Source organism: Hemitrygon akajei, chromosome 32 (genome assembly GCF_048418815.1).
Source record: "Hemitrygon akajei chromosome 32, sHemAka1.3, whole genome shotgun sequence".
Classification (NCBI taxonomy): Eukaryota; Metazoa; Chordata; class Chondrichthyes; order Myliobatiformes; family Dasyatidae; genus Hemitrygon; species Hemitrygon akajei.
This window is the reverse complement of record NC_133155.1, coordinates 13,906,625-13,924,629: the sequence shown is the minus strand read 5'-3', so window position 1 is coordinate 13,924,629 and position 18,005 is coordinate 13,906,625. Positions and strand designations below refer to the sequence as shown.

Below are 18,005 nucleotides of genomic sequence, written 5' to 3'. Positions count from 1 at the left end.
AATGTTCACTCTTGCTCCGGGGCGCCGAGATTGTGAACTGATAAGGCTGCTGTGCATTTTTGCCCTGCTGGTGTGATGAATTGGGACTGAGGCTTGGGCCTACTCTGACTGCTCCAGGAGCAGATCTGGGGACCCAGTCTGGTTTGGAATGTTGTGTCTTTCTCTGCACAGTGGCTTTTGGTCATTCTTTTTTCCTAAAATTGAGTTATTCAGGTTTCTTGCTTTCTGGCCAACTGTAAACAGCCAAACCTTAAGGTACAAAATTTACACATTCTTTGATAAGAAATGGGCTTTGAATCTTTGACTCATGTGAAGATATTAGAGTGGATAACAAAGATTGGTGTAAGAATTAAGTTTCTTGAATGTTATGATGGCATCAGTTAGTCTCACGAGACCATGGATCTGCACCTGGAAGGTCTCCAGGGCACAGGCCTGGGCAAGGTTGTATGGAAGACCAGCAGTTGCCCAAGCAGCAAGTTTCCCCTCTCCATGCCACCGATGTTGTCCAAGGGAAGGGCAAGGGCCGATACAGTTTGGCACCAGTTACATCACAGGAGTTGCCAGATCGAGGTTGAAGGCAACATTGGACTGCCTTAGGAACTCCAGCTTCGGATTTGTTCTCAGGGTTTACTCCTAAAGCCTTTCCCATAAGTGGGTATGGCTGCAAGGCAGCAGAGTTTGAAATCAGAGTTCTTCCTCTCTTGGATGGACTGCCTTCCCAGGCTGATGAGCTCCATCTACCCGAAGCACTGGTTTTAAGACGCCAGGATCCACCTTCTCCTGTCAGTAGAAACAGTTCTGCCAGGCTTAGAGGCTAAGCCACACGAGAAGGCCAGGAGTTGGACTTGGTTGTCAGAGGCTATTTGAGGCGCATCCTGTGAGGAGCACTTTTAGATTGTGGGAGCTTGTCAACCTTTATATTAGCAGGAAAAAGTGATGGAAAGGGTGGGAGGTTGAGACATGACAACTTAGGGCTTGGAATTATAACTATGTACAGCAACAACAGAGTGATTACACTTGTGGATGAATAAGAGGCAGAAAATGGAGAAAGGTAGATATCTAAAGTTTATAGAACTTGGGTAATCATAAAGACAAGGGATTTGGAAACAGGAACAAATGTAAAGGTTGCTTAAATGGGAGCTGATGTTGCTTAGAAAATATAAGGTGAATGTTGAATTAGATTTGGTAGGTTTTAATTTATGAACCAGTTTTTGAAGTCATTAGGATGGCGGAGGGTAGAAAGAGAACTGGAATATACTAAAGCTATCAAAGTTATGGAAGAGGGTTTCAATGGCAGCTAAGCTGGGGAAAAATAGATTCAGACAATTTACAAGGCGTGGTTAGGGAGTTTGTGCATGATACTAAAACAGGTGCTATTGTGGACAGTAAAGAAGGTTATCAAAAATTATAGAGAGATCTTGACCAGTCAGGCATGTGGGCCAAGGACATGCATATGATATTTAATTTGGATCAGTGTGTAGGATTGCCTTTTTGGGAAGTCAAACCAGAGTAGGACTTATGTGTGCATGGCTGGGCCCTGGGGAGTAGTGTGGAAGAGAAGGACTCAGGAGGAAAGAAGGTAATAGGTAGACAGGATGGTGAAGAAGGCCTTTGGCAGGCTGGTCTTTATCAATCCAGTCTTTAAGTACAGTATTATGAAATTAATGAATGAAAAGCACAGGAGCCCGTGAAAACATATCTACCTTGTTTTACTTTAGTGAGGCGTTCATTTATGACCTGGTGGTGTAATAATGTATGCCATTCACGTACTTTTACAGATAACCCATAATAAATTATGTAAACAAACAGAGAATGCTAAATCAAACAATATATTTACAATATTATTCAAATATTTCTGAAATATTAAATACATTACCATCCTTACCTCTTAGCTATGAACTCCAACTCAATATAGAATGCATCTTAGCTCAAATATGTAATGTATTGTTCTCTTAAACTGGTCAATGTATTGTCTCCAGATGACATCAGAAATTATCTCCACATTGGAGGAGAGTGGTCCAGTTCTGTACTTAATCTTTCCATCTTGATCATCTCTGTAGTCCCTCGCCAGGACAGCTTGTCCAGGAGTGAGACATCGATCTCCTTGTTTGAAGACCCCTCAATTTGTTTCACTGGTTTGTCCTGCATACTCCTAAGATTGGGTTCGAGAGATCCAAGTGCGAGCGCAAGGAATGACTGCGAAACAGCACAGCTGGTGAATTGTTGGTTGTGGAGTGTGCTGCGTAGCAATATACAAGGATGAAATTGGTGAGCTTCTGATTCAGTGTCAGTGTGTGTTCTGCTGACAATGCTCGCAGTGCATCCTTTAGACTCTAGATAAACATTTCCACCAAGCCATTTGTAGCTGTGTGTTTGTAGATGTAACATTTCTTATTCCATTCATTTTCAGGCATGGCTGAAACTGTTCTTCAACATTGTCACTGACTAAGTATTCAGGAATACCAGTCCTTGAGAAGAGGCTTCTCAATACAGCAACATTGATATATTGAGGTTGTAGTGGAGGCTATTGTGAACACTTCTCAAAATTCAAAGTGAAATTTATTATCAGAGTACATACATGTCACCACATACAGCCCTGAGATTCTTTTCCTGTGGGCATTCTTAGCAAAGTTATAGAACAGTACCGGTAAACATCAGGAACTATAAGCTGTAAACAAACTGTCCAAATGGAGATATAAATAAATAGCAATAAATAACGAGCATGAAATAACAATATAACAGAGTCCTTAAATGAGTGTAGCTATCCCTTTTTGTTCAAGAGCCTGATGGTTGAGAGGTAGTAACTGTTCTTGAACCTAGTAGTGTGAGTCTTGAGGCTCTTGTACCTTCTACCTGATGGCAGCAGCAAGAAAAGAGCATAGCCTAGGTGGTGAGGATCTTCGATGATGAATGCTGCTTTTCTATGGCAATGTTTCATGTCGATGTGCTCAGTAGTTGTGAGGGCTTTACCCGTGATGTACTGGGCTGAATTTACTACCTTTTGTAGGATTTTCCACTCAAAGACACTGGTGTTCCCATACCAGGCCAGAATGCAGCCAGTCAGCACACTTTCCACCACGCATCTATAGAAGTTTGCCAAAGTTTCTGATGAAATGCCACGTTGTAGCTGCATCCACTACTACCAAGAAATTTATGCCCGTGAGTGGTCGGGTAAACTCCACATGATTCCTCTGCCAAGGCGATGCAAGCCATTCCCAGGGGATGTGTTTGCATCATGAAGTGTGCATGGCAAGCTGCTCAGTTTGCTGATCTATACCAGGCCACCAGGCAAAGCTTCGAATCAACACCTTCATTTTGACCATGCCTAGATGACAGGATTGTAGCTCCTCCAACATTTTAGTTCTCAGCTTGGATGGTACAACAATTCTCAGTCCCATATAAGGCAACCATTGTCTAGGGAAAGTTCATCTTGGTGCTGGTAAAAATATCGGAACAGAAAATTCTGCTGCGCAGTCCAGCCATTTGTTATGGCCATGTAGACCTTTTCTCTTTTCCCTTTGGATCATTTCTGCTGTAATAGGGAGACTTTCAATTTGCATTAGCGAAAATATGTCAAGAGGAGTGTAAATTTCCAGTTACTTCTTTTTCCAAGGGTAAACAGGACAATCCATCAGCATTTCTGTGATTAATTGTCCACTTAAATTCAACCTTGTAATTATGTCCTCCAAGAAACTGAGCCCAACTTTGCATTTGTGCGGCTGCTGTTGGTGGAACACCCTTCTATGGACTGAAAATGGACACGAGTGATTGGTGATCAGTAATGAGGGTAAACTCTCTCCCATACAAGTACTGGTCAAAATTATTTACACCCCAAATCAAAGCCCCTCTATCAATATGAGCATAATTTTTTTCTGCAGTAGTAAGGAAATGTGATGTAAAGCCTATGGGGCATTCACTTCCATCACTCATAACATGTGAAATGACTTGTACCTGTACCATAAGGCAAGGCATCGTAAGCAAGCTTCATTACATGATGTGAATCATTACATATGAGTACATTGTCTGACGTCACCATTTCCTTTACCTATTTGAAAGCCACCTCACATGGTTCTGTCCATGGCCATTTCATCCTGATCTGTGGTAATGAGTTCAAAGGGTGGAGCACAGTGGCCAGGTTTGGCAGGAATCTGTTATAGTGACAACCAAATCCACAAAAGGACTGCAACTGTGACTTGTCCTTTGGCCTTGGGGCATCCACCACTGCTTGAATTTTCTCAGCACACTTGTGTAAACGTGCTTCAGTGGTGTGACCACAGAGAGTGGTGCTTGGTTAAAAAAATTTACACTTGTTGCGTTGTGTTCTGAGCCCATACTCTTCTAATCTTTTTAACACTGTCTTGAGATTTTGGAGATGTTTCTTGACATCCTTACTGATAACAATGTCTTCCAGATAACACTGAGTGCCTGGGCAGCCTGGCAGCTATTGGTCCTTAGCTTTCTGTCAGAGCGCAGGTGCAGATGCCACTCCAAAAATGGGCCGATTATAGTGATAAAGCTCTTTGTGAGTGTGTATGATGAGAAACACTTCAGATCCATCTTCCATCTCCATCTGTAGCTAAGCCTTGGCTAAGTGTACTTTGCTGAAGTGTTCCTCCCCCCCAGAAAGGTTTATAAGGATATCCTCTATCCAAGGCAGAGGATATTGATCTACTTGCAGTACTGGGTTGATGGTGACCTTAAAATCATCACAGATCCTGAAAGAACCAGTCCTCTTGGCTACTGGGACCATTGGCATTGTTCATGGCTCCACTCAACATTGGGAAGAATTCCTTCAGTCTCCATCTAATCTTGGTCACTGGCTGCTTTATCCCAGATGGTATAAGGAACTGGACAGACTTTGTAAAAGTTGGGCAGTGGCATTTTGATTTAATACTATTTTACCCTTGATATGTTTGAGTTTTCCAATACCATCCTTGAACACTACTGTGGCATCTTCCAGTGCTTTTCTTAATTCGCCTTCAGTTGACTCTGTTTCAGGGGTTGTGGCATGCAAATGGTGGATGGATCACTAATCAAGTTGTAGTTGTCTCAGCCAATCATGGTGCCACAATGCTGGACCTCCTGTTTTTTTTTACAAATACATGCTTAATGTGGTGTTCGTAGTTGGATATCTGCAGGCTTCAGTTCAGTATTTTTGAAATGCCATTCAAGTTCTCTTTGTAGAACGACTGAAACAGACAAACCAATGTCAAATACCATTTTAATTTGCCTTTCACTTCTGGTATAAAGCCATATTGCTTGTCTCTTGTCAGTTTTCACATGGTAAATCTTAAGGCTGCTCAGCCCTGTGTTGCTCTCATCATTATCAGGTTTTTCATCAACAGTGTGCAGATTTGTGCTCTTTTTGAAACTACAATTTGATATTTTATCTTTTGCTCTTGTCTCTGTAGTCCATTTATTTATATATGTCCTACTTTGTTGCATTTTCTGCAAATGTTGCCCTTAATCCTGCATTGGCTTGATGTATGTGAGCCCCTGTAGCAACCATAACACAATTTGTTCTGTTTAGACATTGCAATTTTGTAAACATTCACTTTCATTCCTGACTGCAACTCAATTGTGTTTCTGTCTCCAGTTTTCATTGATACATTGATTTCTCTGCTGTTTTAAATCTGAGTTGTGCTTCAGTTAGGAACTGTTTTTGAATGTTTTCTTGTAAGATTCTACAAATGAAATGATCGTTCAGTGCATCATTAATTCCATCGCTGAACTTGACAATGCTCAGACAATTTCTTCAATTCAGCCACAAGCTGAAATGGACTCCACTTCCTTTTGATTCCACTTATGAAACCTAAAGCATTCTGTAATTAACAAAGGTTTCAGTTCTAAATGTTCTTAAATTACTTTCATGATAAGAACAAAGCTCATTTTAGCTTGTTTTGTTAGAGCAGTTAAACATCTAAGCAAACTGTATTCTTTTTCACCAGAGTCACTGAGCAAGACTGGCTCTCGTTTCTCATTGGTTTTTCATTTGCTTCAAAATACTGCTCAATTTGTTCAGTATACATCAGTCATTGTTGTGCAATTGAACACATCTATCTCTCTGATGTAGCCAGCCCTTTCTGCTTTATTTATTTATTATTATGATCCAGTACTCACTGTTTATGAACCCATTAATTTCGTCTGTTTTCTGCTCTTTTTTATCTCAACTATCTCTCTCCCTTTGTTGTGCTTCAACAGGTTAGTAGTTGTCTTGGGTTTGTTTTAAAACTTACTCGTCACCGCTGTTATGTTTTGAAACTTCAGAAATTAATTGAAAGAAAAACATGGGAGCCTAGGAAAACATACATCTGAACCCTTAGTGCCTAGGTGGCACATGGGGCCTCAGGAAAACATGCTATTTCACTTTACTTTCGTGAGGCGCTCACCTTTGTTGTGGTGAAGTAATGATGTATGCCATTTACATACTTTTACCTATAAGTCATAATGAATTGTGTTGGCGCATGGCCTAGTGGGCAAGGCATCAGACTAGTAACCTGAAGGTCACTGGTTCGAGCCTCAGCTGAGGCAGCGTGTTTGTGTCCTTGAGCAAGACACTTAACAACACATTGCTCTGCAATGGCACCGGTGCCAAGCTGCATGGGTCCTAGTGCCCTTCCCCCTTGGACAACATCGGTGGCGTGGAGAGGGGAAGGCCTGCAGCTTGGGCAACTGCCGGTCTCCCATACAACCCTGCCCAGGCCTGCACCCTGGAAACTCCGGTCACAGATCCATGGTCTCTCGAGACCACCACCACGTAATGAATTATATAAACAACAAAGAATGCCTGATCAAACAATATATTTACAATATTACTCAAGTATTACTGAACTATTAAATACACTGCATATAGGAGTTCAGATGTTATTCTGCCATTGTACACGACACTGGTAAGACTGCACTTGGAGTATTGTGTACAGTTTTTGGCCATCCTAGAAAAAAAATCATTAAATTGAAAACAGTATAGAGAAAATCTATGAGAATTCTGCTGAGACTCGAGGGTCTGAGTTATAAGGTGGAGCAGGGTAGGATTTTAATCCTTGGATAGTAGGAGACTGAGGGGTGACCTTATAATGTAGAGGTGTATAAAATCATGAGGGGTATAGACAGGGTGAATGCACTCAGTCTTTTTCCCAGGGAAGGGAAACTAGAATCTAGAGGCCATAGGCTTATGGTGAGAGGTGAAAACTTTAAAAGGGACTTGAGTGGCAATTTCTTCATGCAAAGGATGATGCATAAGTGGAACGAGCTGCCATAAAAAGCGGTTGAGGTGGGTACGATAACAACATTTAAAGCATTTATGGATAAGTGCATTGACAGGTGGGGTTTAGAGGGATATGGGCCAAACGTGGGCAAAATATTCTAACTTGGTGGGCACTATGGCCAGCATGGATGCGTCAGGCCAAAGGGCCTGCTTCCTTGCTGTACTGCTCTATGTGTTGGTGCGTGGCCAAGTGGCTAAGGCGTTGGTCTAGTGATCTGAAGGTCTCTAGTTTGAGCCTCAGCTCAGGCAGCGTGTTGTGTCCTTGAGCAAGGCACTTAACCACACACCGGTGCCAAGCTGTATTGGCCTAGTGCTCTTCCCTTGAACAACATTGGAGGCGTGGAGAGGGGAGACTTGCAGCATGTGCAACTGCTGGTCTTCCATACAACCTTGCCCAGGCCTCAGTCAACATTGAAATTGATGGGCAGCCGAAGAGATTGCTCTATGATTCTATGTAATAGGTGGAAATAATTGCCTGTGAGACTCAGAAACTGCGTGCTCTAAGCGTCATTGGGGATTAAGTATGATGCCAAGGTTGTCCAGAGTTTGGTTCAGACTCAGAAGGTTCCCAGGAAGGATGAAGTAGTCGGTTTGGGAGTGACCCTGTCAGGCCTTTCACTATTTCAGGAAGGGTGTACGGCAGGTGATTTAGAGACGATCGAGTGGTAAGGCGGATGTCATCAGTGCTCATGTTTCTGTGTTTCCGGAAGATGTTGCTGAGGGGCAGCACTGAATCGAGTATTGGCGTGCTGCCTGCAATGCACTGAATGAGCAAAGGTATATTACACACCGTGAATTCCCTTGTGAACACAGGGGCTTTTGCATTTAGCCCCTGGTATGTTTTTATTTGCCTACAGGATTAGCTCTAGGTTAGCAATGTTTTGTCCTGTGGATCCATCAGTGCAGTATCTGATGTGCATGTGCTTATGGGGAAATAAATGGCAAATTTCCCTGTCTGGTGTTAATTAATAGGTCATGATGTAATGTTTTTCGAGTATTGCCATCAGGGTATATTTTGTTTAAACTGGAATTTGCACACCTGCCAACAACCTTGAACCCATAGGGCTTAACACTGTGATATCATTAAATTTTCTTGGAAGAATAACCTTTGTAATATTTCATACAGTTGGTATTGCGTTGAATCCCTGTTACTGTCACCATCAATTTGACAGCTCTGCTAGTAAGAGGCAGTAGGCAAGAAATGACAATATTAGGGTTTCACTGGAGTGTGATGTTTTCCCCTGTGAATCTTTCTAGGTTGTTTAATGCAACCATTGAAAATGAAGCTGCCACTCCAGGCAATGGTGAGTACTGCAATTTAGCCTAGGGATCCACTGCTGGTTTTGATGGAGCCAAGAGCACTTAGACTCCGTCTGACATGTTAACTATCCATGTGATTGAGTTGGATTCAGAAAGACTGGCTGGAAGTGGGAATCACAAGTGACTTCCCAAGTGTTATTTTCCTTCCGACAACTTTATAATTTCCAGTAGATTGATCACTCACTGATCTGAGATAAGAGAATGATTGATCTGCTGAAAATTGTAAAGATCTTAGAAAGAAAAATAACAATAAATAAGTGAAGCAAAAGCAGCTACAAATTCTTCCCACTCAGTATTGTTAAATGTACTAGATAATCAGGTTTCTGCATTGTACTGCCTCTGAATTTATTTCAATGCACTGACTTTGCATGGACTTCTGGGGAGCTTCTATCTACCCCTCATCTCTCCTATGTGGAAGCTCAATATTCTGAATGACCAGGACACTCTTCTCTACCTGGTATATGGTAAAGCAACACTTAAACTAATTTGCATTAAGCAATACATGGTATGCAGTGATATATAATATATGAAAGAACCAGATTTAATTGTTAAGTCCGTAGATACCAACAAAAAATAGTAAAATGGAAACCTCTCAGTGCATGAAGCAGCCATTAGTTAACTTGCTCAGGCTAGAAGGCTGTGGACTTAAGATTTCTGCTGCTTTATAAACATTTTAAAAATTCCATATTTCTCAATTTCATGCTCAAGGTTAACTTTATGAGTAGTGTTTTGTGCTTTAGAGTTCCAGGTTTAATGCTTGGACTTCAGCCTCTGCCTATAATCCGAACAGAGTTAACCAACTGCATCTGCGTCTGGAATCCCCATGATTCCCATGCGGAGAATTTCCAAACATTAATATGATTTTCTTGGTCCAAGTGGAAGTGTGCCTTCCCTCATTCAGCAGTCGGTTTTCTTTGTTTCTTCTGAATGTTGTTGGAGAATGAATTTCAACAGCTTCATTTTTAATTCAGAGTGTGACATTAGTGAGGACATCACCTGAGCTTCAGTTGAAATCATGAATCATCATTGTTCAAAGAAATATTTACTTTGTCAGTGCAAGTATTAAATGGCATAACTTTGTGGACAATGTTCTTTCCAAATACTTTTGTAAAAAGTCAAGAAACTTTGTGTTTTTTAAAAATCAAAATCGTATTTAGATTTTTGGTTTTGATATTAGAGAGATCTGCAGAGAGAGGGTAAAACAGATAGAGGATGGCCATTTATAAATCCTACACCTCTGTTTTGTATTGGTTTTCTGAATTACTGACCCGACACTAATTAACTAGCTGACTGGCCTAAGGTTTTGTTTACTTAACAATTAAACTTTGCATTCTTAAAGTATATTTGCATATGGTGTATTAGTTACTTCAGTTCTCTTGCTGCAACAAGGAATGCAAATGAAGAATAATAAGATGATTCAATTCCTGCTGAGTTCTCAGATTCTGATCATCTGGACTCTAAAGTGGAAGGCACGAATTGAATTGACTTTATTCCTTACATCCTTCACATACATGAGGTGTAAAAATCTTTACGTTATGCCTCCATCTAAATATGCAAAGAGCAATTATAGTAATTTGTAATAAATAGTGTGTACAACAGGACAGTCAATATAGCAAAGAAATACAATTATATCAGTGTGAATTAATCAGTCTGATGGCCTGGTGGAAGAAGCTGTGCCAGAGCCTGGTTTTTATGCTGCGGTACTGTTTCCCAGATGGTAGCAAATGGAACAGTTTGTTGTTGGGGTGACTTTACTTTACTGTCACCAAACAATTGATACTAGAGCGTACAATCATTACAGTGATATTTGAGCGCTTTGTGCTCCCTGGAGTACAAATTGAAATATGATAAAAATATAAAATTATAAATCATAATTAGAAAATAGAAAAGGGAAAGTAAGGTAGTGCAAGTCAGGTCCGGATATTTGGAAGGTACGGCCCAGATCTGGGACAGGATCCATTCAGCAGTCTTATCACAGTTGGAAAGAAGCTGTTCCCAAATCTGGACTCAGGTCCCAATGATGCTTCAGGCCCTTTTTACACACCTGTCTCTGTAAATGCCCTGAATAGTGAAAGTTTATATCTCCACCACTCTCGGCAGAGTCCTGCCATTGAGGGAAGTATAGTCCCCATACCAGGCAGTGGTGCAGCCAGTCAGGACGCTCTGAATTTGTAAGTAGGGGCCATCACTCAGGAGAACTGTTTCTAAATGACTCCAGTGTAAGCCTATGAACATCCGTCCCAGAACGAATAGAGGCCTGAAGGTTGTAGGCTGCAGTCAAGAAGCAGAAACAAAACCTGCAGATGCTATCATCTAAAGTGAAAACAGAGAACACTAGAAATATGTAAAGGTCAGATGGTATTTGTAGAGAGAAGAGCAGGACTTTCAGAACAAGTCATTGATGACCTGTTGTAGATTTCCAGTTTCTAGCCTTTATTTTTGATTTATGGGCAGATTTGGATCTCATATTACCCATGACCCTCATGTGAGGTCAGTGAGCAACTCTGCAAAGTGTAGTAAACCATCGTCCATTAATACCTCATGGTCTGTATTTTAGTATGCTCTATGTCCCTGACAATCTGCTGCTGTGCAGTCAAACAGTGCAGCATCACGTACCTCTGCAGCTTTCAAATCTTCAGTCCTTCCCACCTTCATCACTTCCTAATCAATGTCAGTCCGCCTGTACCCTGTGCTTAGTGAGACCACGGCAGTACCTGCAAAGGTCAAATTGGAAATAATTTTATATTGTATTTCAATTGTTTGGTGTTAATTATAATGTAGCCATTGAATCTTCAGAGGTTCATGAGCCATGTTACTCTCGTGCTTTATGGTGACATCAGGACTTCTTAATTGAATCACTGCCTGGTAACTCACAGCCAGACATTTGTATCTGTTATAGTACGTAGCCTATAATTATTTCACATTTTGCTTCCAGATCCTATGGGTATTGTGAGCAGGATAAAACTCATTTAAAGATGAGGTTGTTCAGATCATCTCTGTACTTTACAAGAAAAGCACAGCTTCTGTTCAGATCCATGCGAAGCTTGCCCGTACTTCATTCTGGGCATTTTCTTCTGCTTGTTTTGATTTGCTTCCCGCAATTTTTCATTATTTTTCCGTGTGACACAAGTGCACACAGCACCTTCGGGGCACCAAGCTGGCAGCTGTTTCCAGGCCTAGGGCCTTGCTCAGCTGCCTGCTCGAGCAACCCAACCCATCCCCCTCTGATCTGTTTCCTCGATGAGCTGAAGCTACTATTGTTTGCTTGCTGCTGCGATCTAGACCCATGTCTAGTTTTGGCTACCCAGTCAGACTTAAGTCTTGCTTGTCCAAATAGATTGATGCTGTAAAGGAAAATTGCAATTAAATTGTGATTTCCATCCTTGGAATAAAGGACTTTATTTTTTATATTGTAAGCTGCTGACAGAGTTCTTCATCCACAGCACAATCAGCTCCAGGTTAGTTATCCGAATGGAAAGTCTTTCTGCAGGGATCTACTGGGATGCTGAGATACATCAGCAGTGACGTAACCTGGGGTTACTGGATGTTTCGGGTCTTTCAACATCAGACACTCTCACCCAGGTGATCCAGCCAGGGTTGATCAGGCCCTGGCTTGTAACCCACTAGCAATGGTCCACAGGTCACACCTCTTGATCCACAGCCATCTGGAGGTTCGCTCAGCAGTCTCTGTGACGGTCCTGGTGGCTCTTCTCTTTGCAGCCAGCCGCCTTCGATTGCCAGTGCAGTAACTGCAAACGCAGGCAAATCTGACAAATTACTTTTTCTAGCTCGGTATTTCTTATATCAATATTTTCTTTTAACTGGGCACAATATCACCAGAACTATTACTGGAATTTTAGAAAGAAAGGTGTTACAAAAATAATAAATAGAACCTCATAAGGCTGGTGGCTCATTTCAATTTCCTTGTAAATCATTAAAAATCTGAAAAGCAAAAGAACAATGAAGAAACTTAGTACAGTCATTTAATGTAAAATCATACAGCCACAATAATAGGCATTTTGACCCACTATGTCAATGCTTACTATCAAGTACCTATTTCACTTACCAGCTCTTGCTCCATAACTTACTATGCAGTGCAGATTAAAGTGCTTGTTAAATATAGTAAAAGCCCCTTCCTTCACCATCTTCCCAGCCAGTTTGCCCAGACTTCACTTAGCCTTTGAGAGAAAGAAATTCTTCCTCCGATCCCCTGTATGCTTTTATCCTCACTTTATACTTAAGCTCTCTGATTTTAAAATCATTTAAGGGATAAAGAGTTACTCTAAACTCAGTCTAAGCATTTTGTATACCCTTATCAGGTTCTTCCCCAGCCTCCTCCACTCCAAGAAAAACAAATCTATACTATCCAATTCTCAAAGTTCAAAGGTTCAAAGTAAATTTATTATCGAAGTACATACTGTATATGTTACCCTATACAGCCCTGAGATTCATTTTCCTTTGGGCGTACTCAGAAAATCTATAAAATAGTAACTATAACAGGATCAATGAAAGATCAACCAGAGTGCAGGAGACAGCAAACTGTGCAACTGTATAAATAAATAGTAGTAATTAATGAGAACATGAGATAGTGAGATAAAGAGTCTTTGAAAATGAGATCATTAGTTGTGGGAACATTTCAATGATGGGACAAGTGAAGTTGAGTGTAGTTATCCCTTTCATTCAAGAGGGACAGCAACTGTTCTTGAACTTTTCATCCAAGGCAGCATCCTCATGAAATTTCCTTTCCACCTTCAATCTGCAGTTATATCCTTGCTGTGATGTTGTGACCAGAAATGTACTCAATATTCCAGCTATGGCCTTGCCAAGACCTCCCTGCACTTATATTCTGTGCCCCATATAATGAAAACAAGCATCCTGTATAGCTTTTTCAGTATCCTATCCACCTATGCTGCCACCTTCAGGGTCTTTTTGAACTTCTACAATATTCCCTTGTTCCTCAACACTCATTATGGTACCACCATACATGGTATATGTCCCACCTTACCTCACTCATCAGGAATAGATTCTCTCCGCAATTTCTTAGCTGAAATTACCAAGTTACCAGACCGATTACCTTTCTATCAACACCACCCAATTTTTGCATCGTCTGCAGCTTTAAATGATTTTCTTTATTTCTGTTAAATCTTATAGGCTTTATAAATAAATGTCAAAGTAATTCCTGTGGCCCATGACCAAGGAGTCACTGAGTTGATGTATATATCATAGACATAAGTCAACTGTTGTGCTTTTTACAAATGTCTGTTCCATTGATGGCTGAGACTTCTGAAATCAACTTTTTTAAATGGGCTGGATTTTGAGCGGTTGGAACTACTAATGGAAAGTGTTGGGAGAAATACATTATGACCTAGGCCTGAATACCTGTGTCTGTTATCGATGTGATCACAGTTGTGAGAAACAGCGACTGTGCAGTCTTGAATCCTTCCGAGTAACCCTAGACATAAAGAGAGGCCTATAAAGCTGTTGGCTGTTGTATCTGGTAGAGATCGTCAGTGGTACTTCATGGAAAATGGCAAGGGATGCGATATATCTCAATTTTATTGACAGTTGCAAACTTCTTTCAATTCTGGGAACTGTGAGCTTCTTAGGGAAGCAGATGTGGAAACAAAGCCACATAATTTGATTTTTTTTCTCCCAGCTCAATATGCCAGGATTTCGCATACCATGAAAGTTTGAGAAGAAGATGTTTGGTCTCACTGGCTCCATTGGTGAAAGAAAAGTCCACTCTGGTGCTAATTTGTTGTTGATGGACAATGAATTCACTGATTGCTGTTGATTAAGGTTTACCTCAATGGTGGCATGGGCCTAGAGGCACATCAAGGCTGGACTGGATAAGGCTGACAAATCCTCCACGAGGATTATCAATAAATCAGACATTTTTTCCCCCAGGTCACCATTACTAATACAACAGCTTCATATTACACAACACACACAAAATGCTGGAGGAGCTCAGCGGGTCAGGCAGCATCCAGGGGAAGGAATGAACAGTTGATATTTTGGGCTGAGACCCTTCATCGGGTCTGGAGCTTCAAAATAAACTTATTTGATATCTTGAATTCAGATTCCCGGGCTGCTGTGGTACAATTTGAATTCATGTCTAGGAATCATTAGTCCAGGCTCATCCTGTAAGGTAACATTGTAGAGCAAAGTGTGGTTGTATGGGTACTAATATATAGTTATACACTGTATATAGATTATTTAAAATAGCCTAAGGAATTATTCAAAATGCTTGAAGGTTCTTCTTACAATTGCAGAATCTGCTTATTCAAAAAAATGACTGACAGCTAAAATTTACTGTTTCCATTTCCTTCCTATTCTAGGCAGATCTGTAAAGAGTTCACAGATTTATTAGCCCAGGACCGATCTCCACTCGGAAACAGCCGTCCCTCAGCAATCCTTGAAGCCGGAGTCCAGAGCTGCTTGACTCACTTCAGCCTGATCACACATGGCTTTGGCAGTCCTGCCATCATCGCTGCATTAACTGCCTTCCAGAATTACCTGGTGGAGGCTATAAAGGGGCTGGATAAGATCTTCCTGAGCTCATCCAACAGCCATCCCTCGGGGGAATCTGGGACTAAAAGCACAGACAAAGAGGCCAAACATCGAAAATAACCGGGGACAGATGGCACGGACCAAACTGTTCTAATTATCAAAGAGATTAAACAGTCATTCAACGTGCAATTAATAACAAAGGACAAATAAAATAATCATCAGGAGGATTGTGTTGAGGTGGCTGTGCAGTGACAACTTTCTAATTGAGGCAAGAAAGGAGTAAAGAGTTAGCCTGGTTTTATCGAGATCGAATAAGGCCTGAACCCAGGCTTGTCTCAATCAATGGCACGCACATTGAACTATCTTGGGACAATTGATCCAGAATTTGGGAACATTAATATGGCAAGAGATTAATAAAGCACAAGCTTGGAGCAACAGCCTCGGCAGAGCAAGCAAATAGTGTTCCACATGTGTATATTTATTTATGTGTAATTAAATGGGAACTTTAAATAGACCCGTGCAAGCTATTTATCTGCTGACCTGGTTTTTCTGCTGTGAGTGATAGGAGATGAAGACTTTGCTTTTAGATTTTTTAAACTTGAGGTTTCAGGGACAGGATAAGGTCAGATTGGCAGTATCTGTGTAAAGGTCATTGTATTTTCTTGTGGAAGTGATGCACAGAGGAATATTTGTGAATGTGTTCCTGAACCATATTTTGAAACGGTGGCGTGTGAGGTATGAGGTTATAAATCTCTTAATTTGTTTGTCTAGAGTGTTTCATAAATTGTTGAATAAATTGTGCTGCTATACAGAACAATTCTATTATATGTTTCTTTCATGTAATGAAAACTTGGTTATCAGGACTTTGTAAGATTTTGTAACCTATTCTCTTCCACCCCATACACCCTGCAAACAAAAAAAAAACTTAAATCAAACCCATTTTTGTGTTTTGAATTTCCTCACAATCTGTCTTGTTAATAAAGGAAAATAATTTAAACAGTGCTGAAACTTAGATGCTCGGTTTGATTGAATAACACTACGTTTTGGAAAAGAAAGGTCTTGAATTTCCCATCAGTTGAGGGGACTTGCCGCATGCATTTTTAAGAGTCTGGCATGTTAACTTATCAATTAAACACAGAACAATGCAGCAGAAACTCTTCATTGTTGGTTGGTCAGCTCAGTCAGTGTGACTTTCTGCAGAAGAGCACATCCAGAGATCCTGTCTTTGTCACCAGTAGGTATTTACCGGTTCTCCTAAAGGTGTCTCTACAGTTGACCACAATTGATCATGTAGAAATGGAGATAAGTAACTGCTGTCAGTTGTGAACTGTACAAAGTTACAAGATGTGACACGGCATCTTATGGTAGGATCAGTCCATCACCTGTAACATTTGCAGCTAAAGGGCACTTAAACCACAGTTTCATATGGAATACCAGGACAGTGTAACATGGTTCTCTACCGATTCCCCATAAATTAAAGAACAATGGTGTTGATAGCAAAAATGTGGGTCAAATTATTTTGCCGAACAGAAGCACCAGACAGGACATGAGACCACCCATTTGTAAACAAACATCCTGTTACGTTCTTTCCCTGTGCAACTTCCACTTTTACCGATCATTCCTCCGGCGATATTCCTTTTTAACCCACTATCAAAGCACCTGAGAAACAGATTGTTTAATTATGTCAATCGGATAATTATCCCCATACGACTGTGCTGTTTCACCTTGCCATTGCATCATTGGCTGACCCATCTGGGAAAGTCCAGCCCTTGTAGATCACATTGTAACTTTATAGTGGTGTCCATTAGGAACAATCAGTCGAGGGCTGCCTTAAGGTACAAGTACATGCTTTAAAAGCTGACCTGTGTGTTTGAGCAAATGATATGATGGTAAAACCAGCATCTAATCCTTGAGTTCCCAGCCATTTTTATGCCATGGACCAATACTGATAAATAAAGGGTCTGTGGACTCCACAAAACCCTCTGAATCCACTATCGGGATAGGTAAACCGATCTCAGATATCCACTCTCAGGATAGGTAAATCAATCTCAGAATCCTCTCCTAGAGTCATAGACTCATAGAAAAGTACAGCACAGAAACACGCCCTTTGGCCCATCGAGCCTACGCCAAGCCATTTAACCTGTCTACTCCCATCGACCTGCACTGAGACCATAGCCCTCTACACCCCTATTCAAACTTCTCTTAGACGTTGAAATTGAGCTCACATGCACCTCTCGTTCCACGCTGATCCTCTGAGTGAAGAAGTTTTCCCTCATCTTCCCCTTACCCTTAATCCATGACATTTAGTTGTATTCCCACCCAATCTCAGTGGAAAAAGTCTGCTTGCATTTACCCTATCTATACGCCTCATAATTGTGTATACCTCTATCACATCACCTCTCAGTCTTCTATATTCCAAGGAATAAAGTCCTAACCTATTCAATCTTTCCATATAACTCAATCCCTCCGGACCAACATCCTTGTAAATTTTCCCTCTACTCTTTCAACCTTCTTTACATCTTTCTTGTAGGTAGGTGACCAGAACTGCACAAACTACTCCAAATTAGGCCTCACCAATGCGGGACCTTGTCAAATTCTTTGCTAAAGTCCCTGTAGACAACATCCACTGCCTTGCCTTCATCAACATTCCTGGTAACTTCCTCAAAAGACTCTACAAGATTGGTTAGACCCATCCTACTACATACAAAGCCATGCTAACTCTCCTTAATCAGTCCCTGTCTATCCAAATACTCATATATCCGGTCCCATAGAATACCTTCCAATCAATTTCCCACTACTGATGTCAGGCTCCCCGATCTATAATCTCCTGACCTCTCTCAGACCAAGATTCCTAATTACACTCAGCTGGCTCCTATGGGCAAGTTACATTATTTATACAACTGACACCAGA

At 41.0% G+C, this 18,005-nt stretch overlaps 1 protein-coding gene across 6 annotated transcripts in view; it reads left to right on the top strand.

The window, feature by feature from the left end:
* The window catches only part of tfap2e (transcription factor AP-2 epsilon), a 127,205-nt gene extending 111,109 nt beyond the window's left edge, over positions 1-16,096 (top strand). For all 6 annotated transcript variants that reach the window (XM_073034420.1, XM_073034419.1, XM_073034417.1 and 3 more), the window contains one exon: positions 14,923-16,096. In XM_073034420.1, the coding sequence (XP_072890521.1) occupies positions 14,923-15,214 (292 nt within the window). In that variant the 3' untranslated portion in view covers positions 15,215-16,096. The remainder of the gene's footprint in view (positions 1-14,922) is intronic.
* The last annotated feature ends 1,909 nt before the right edge of the window (positions 16,097-18,005 follow it).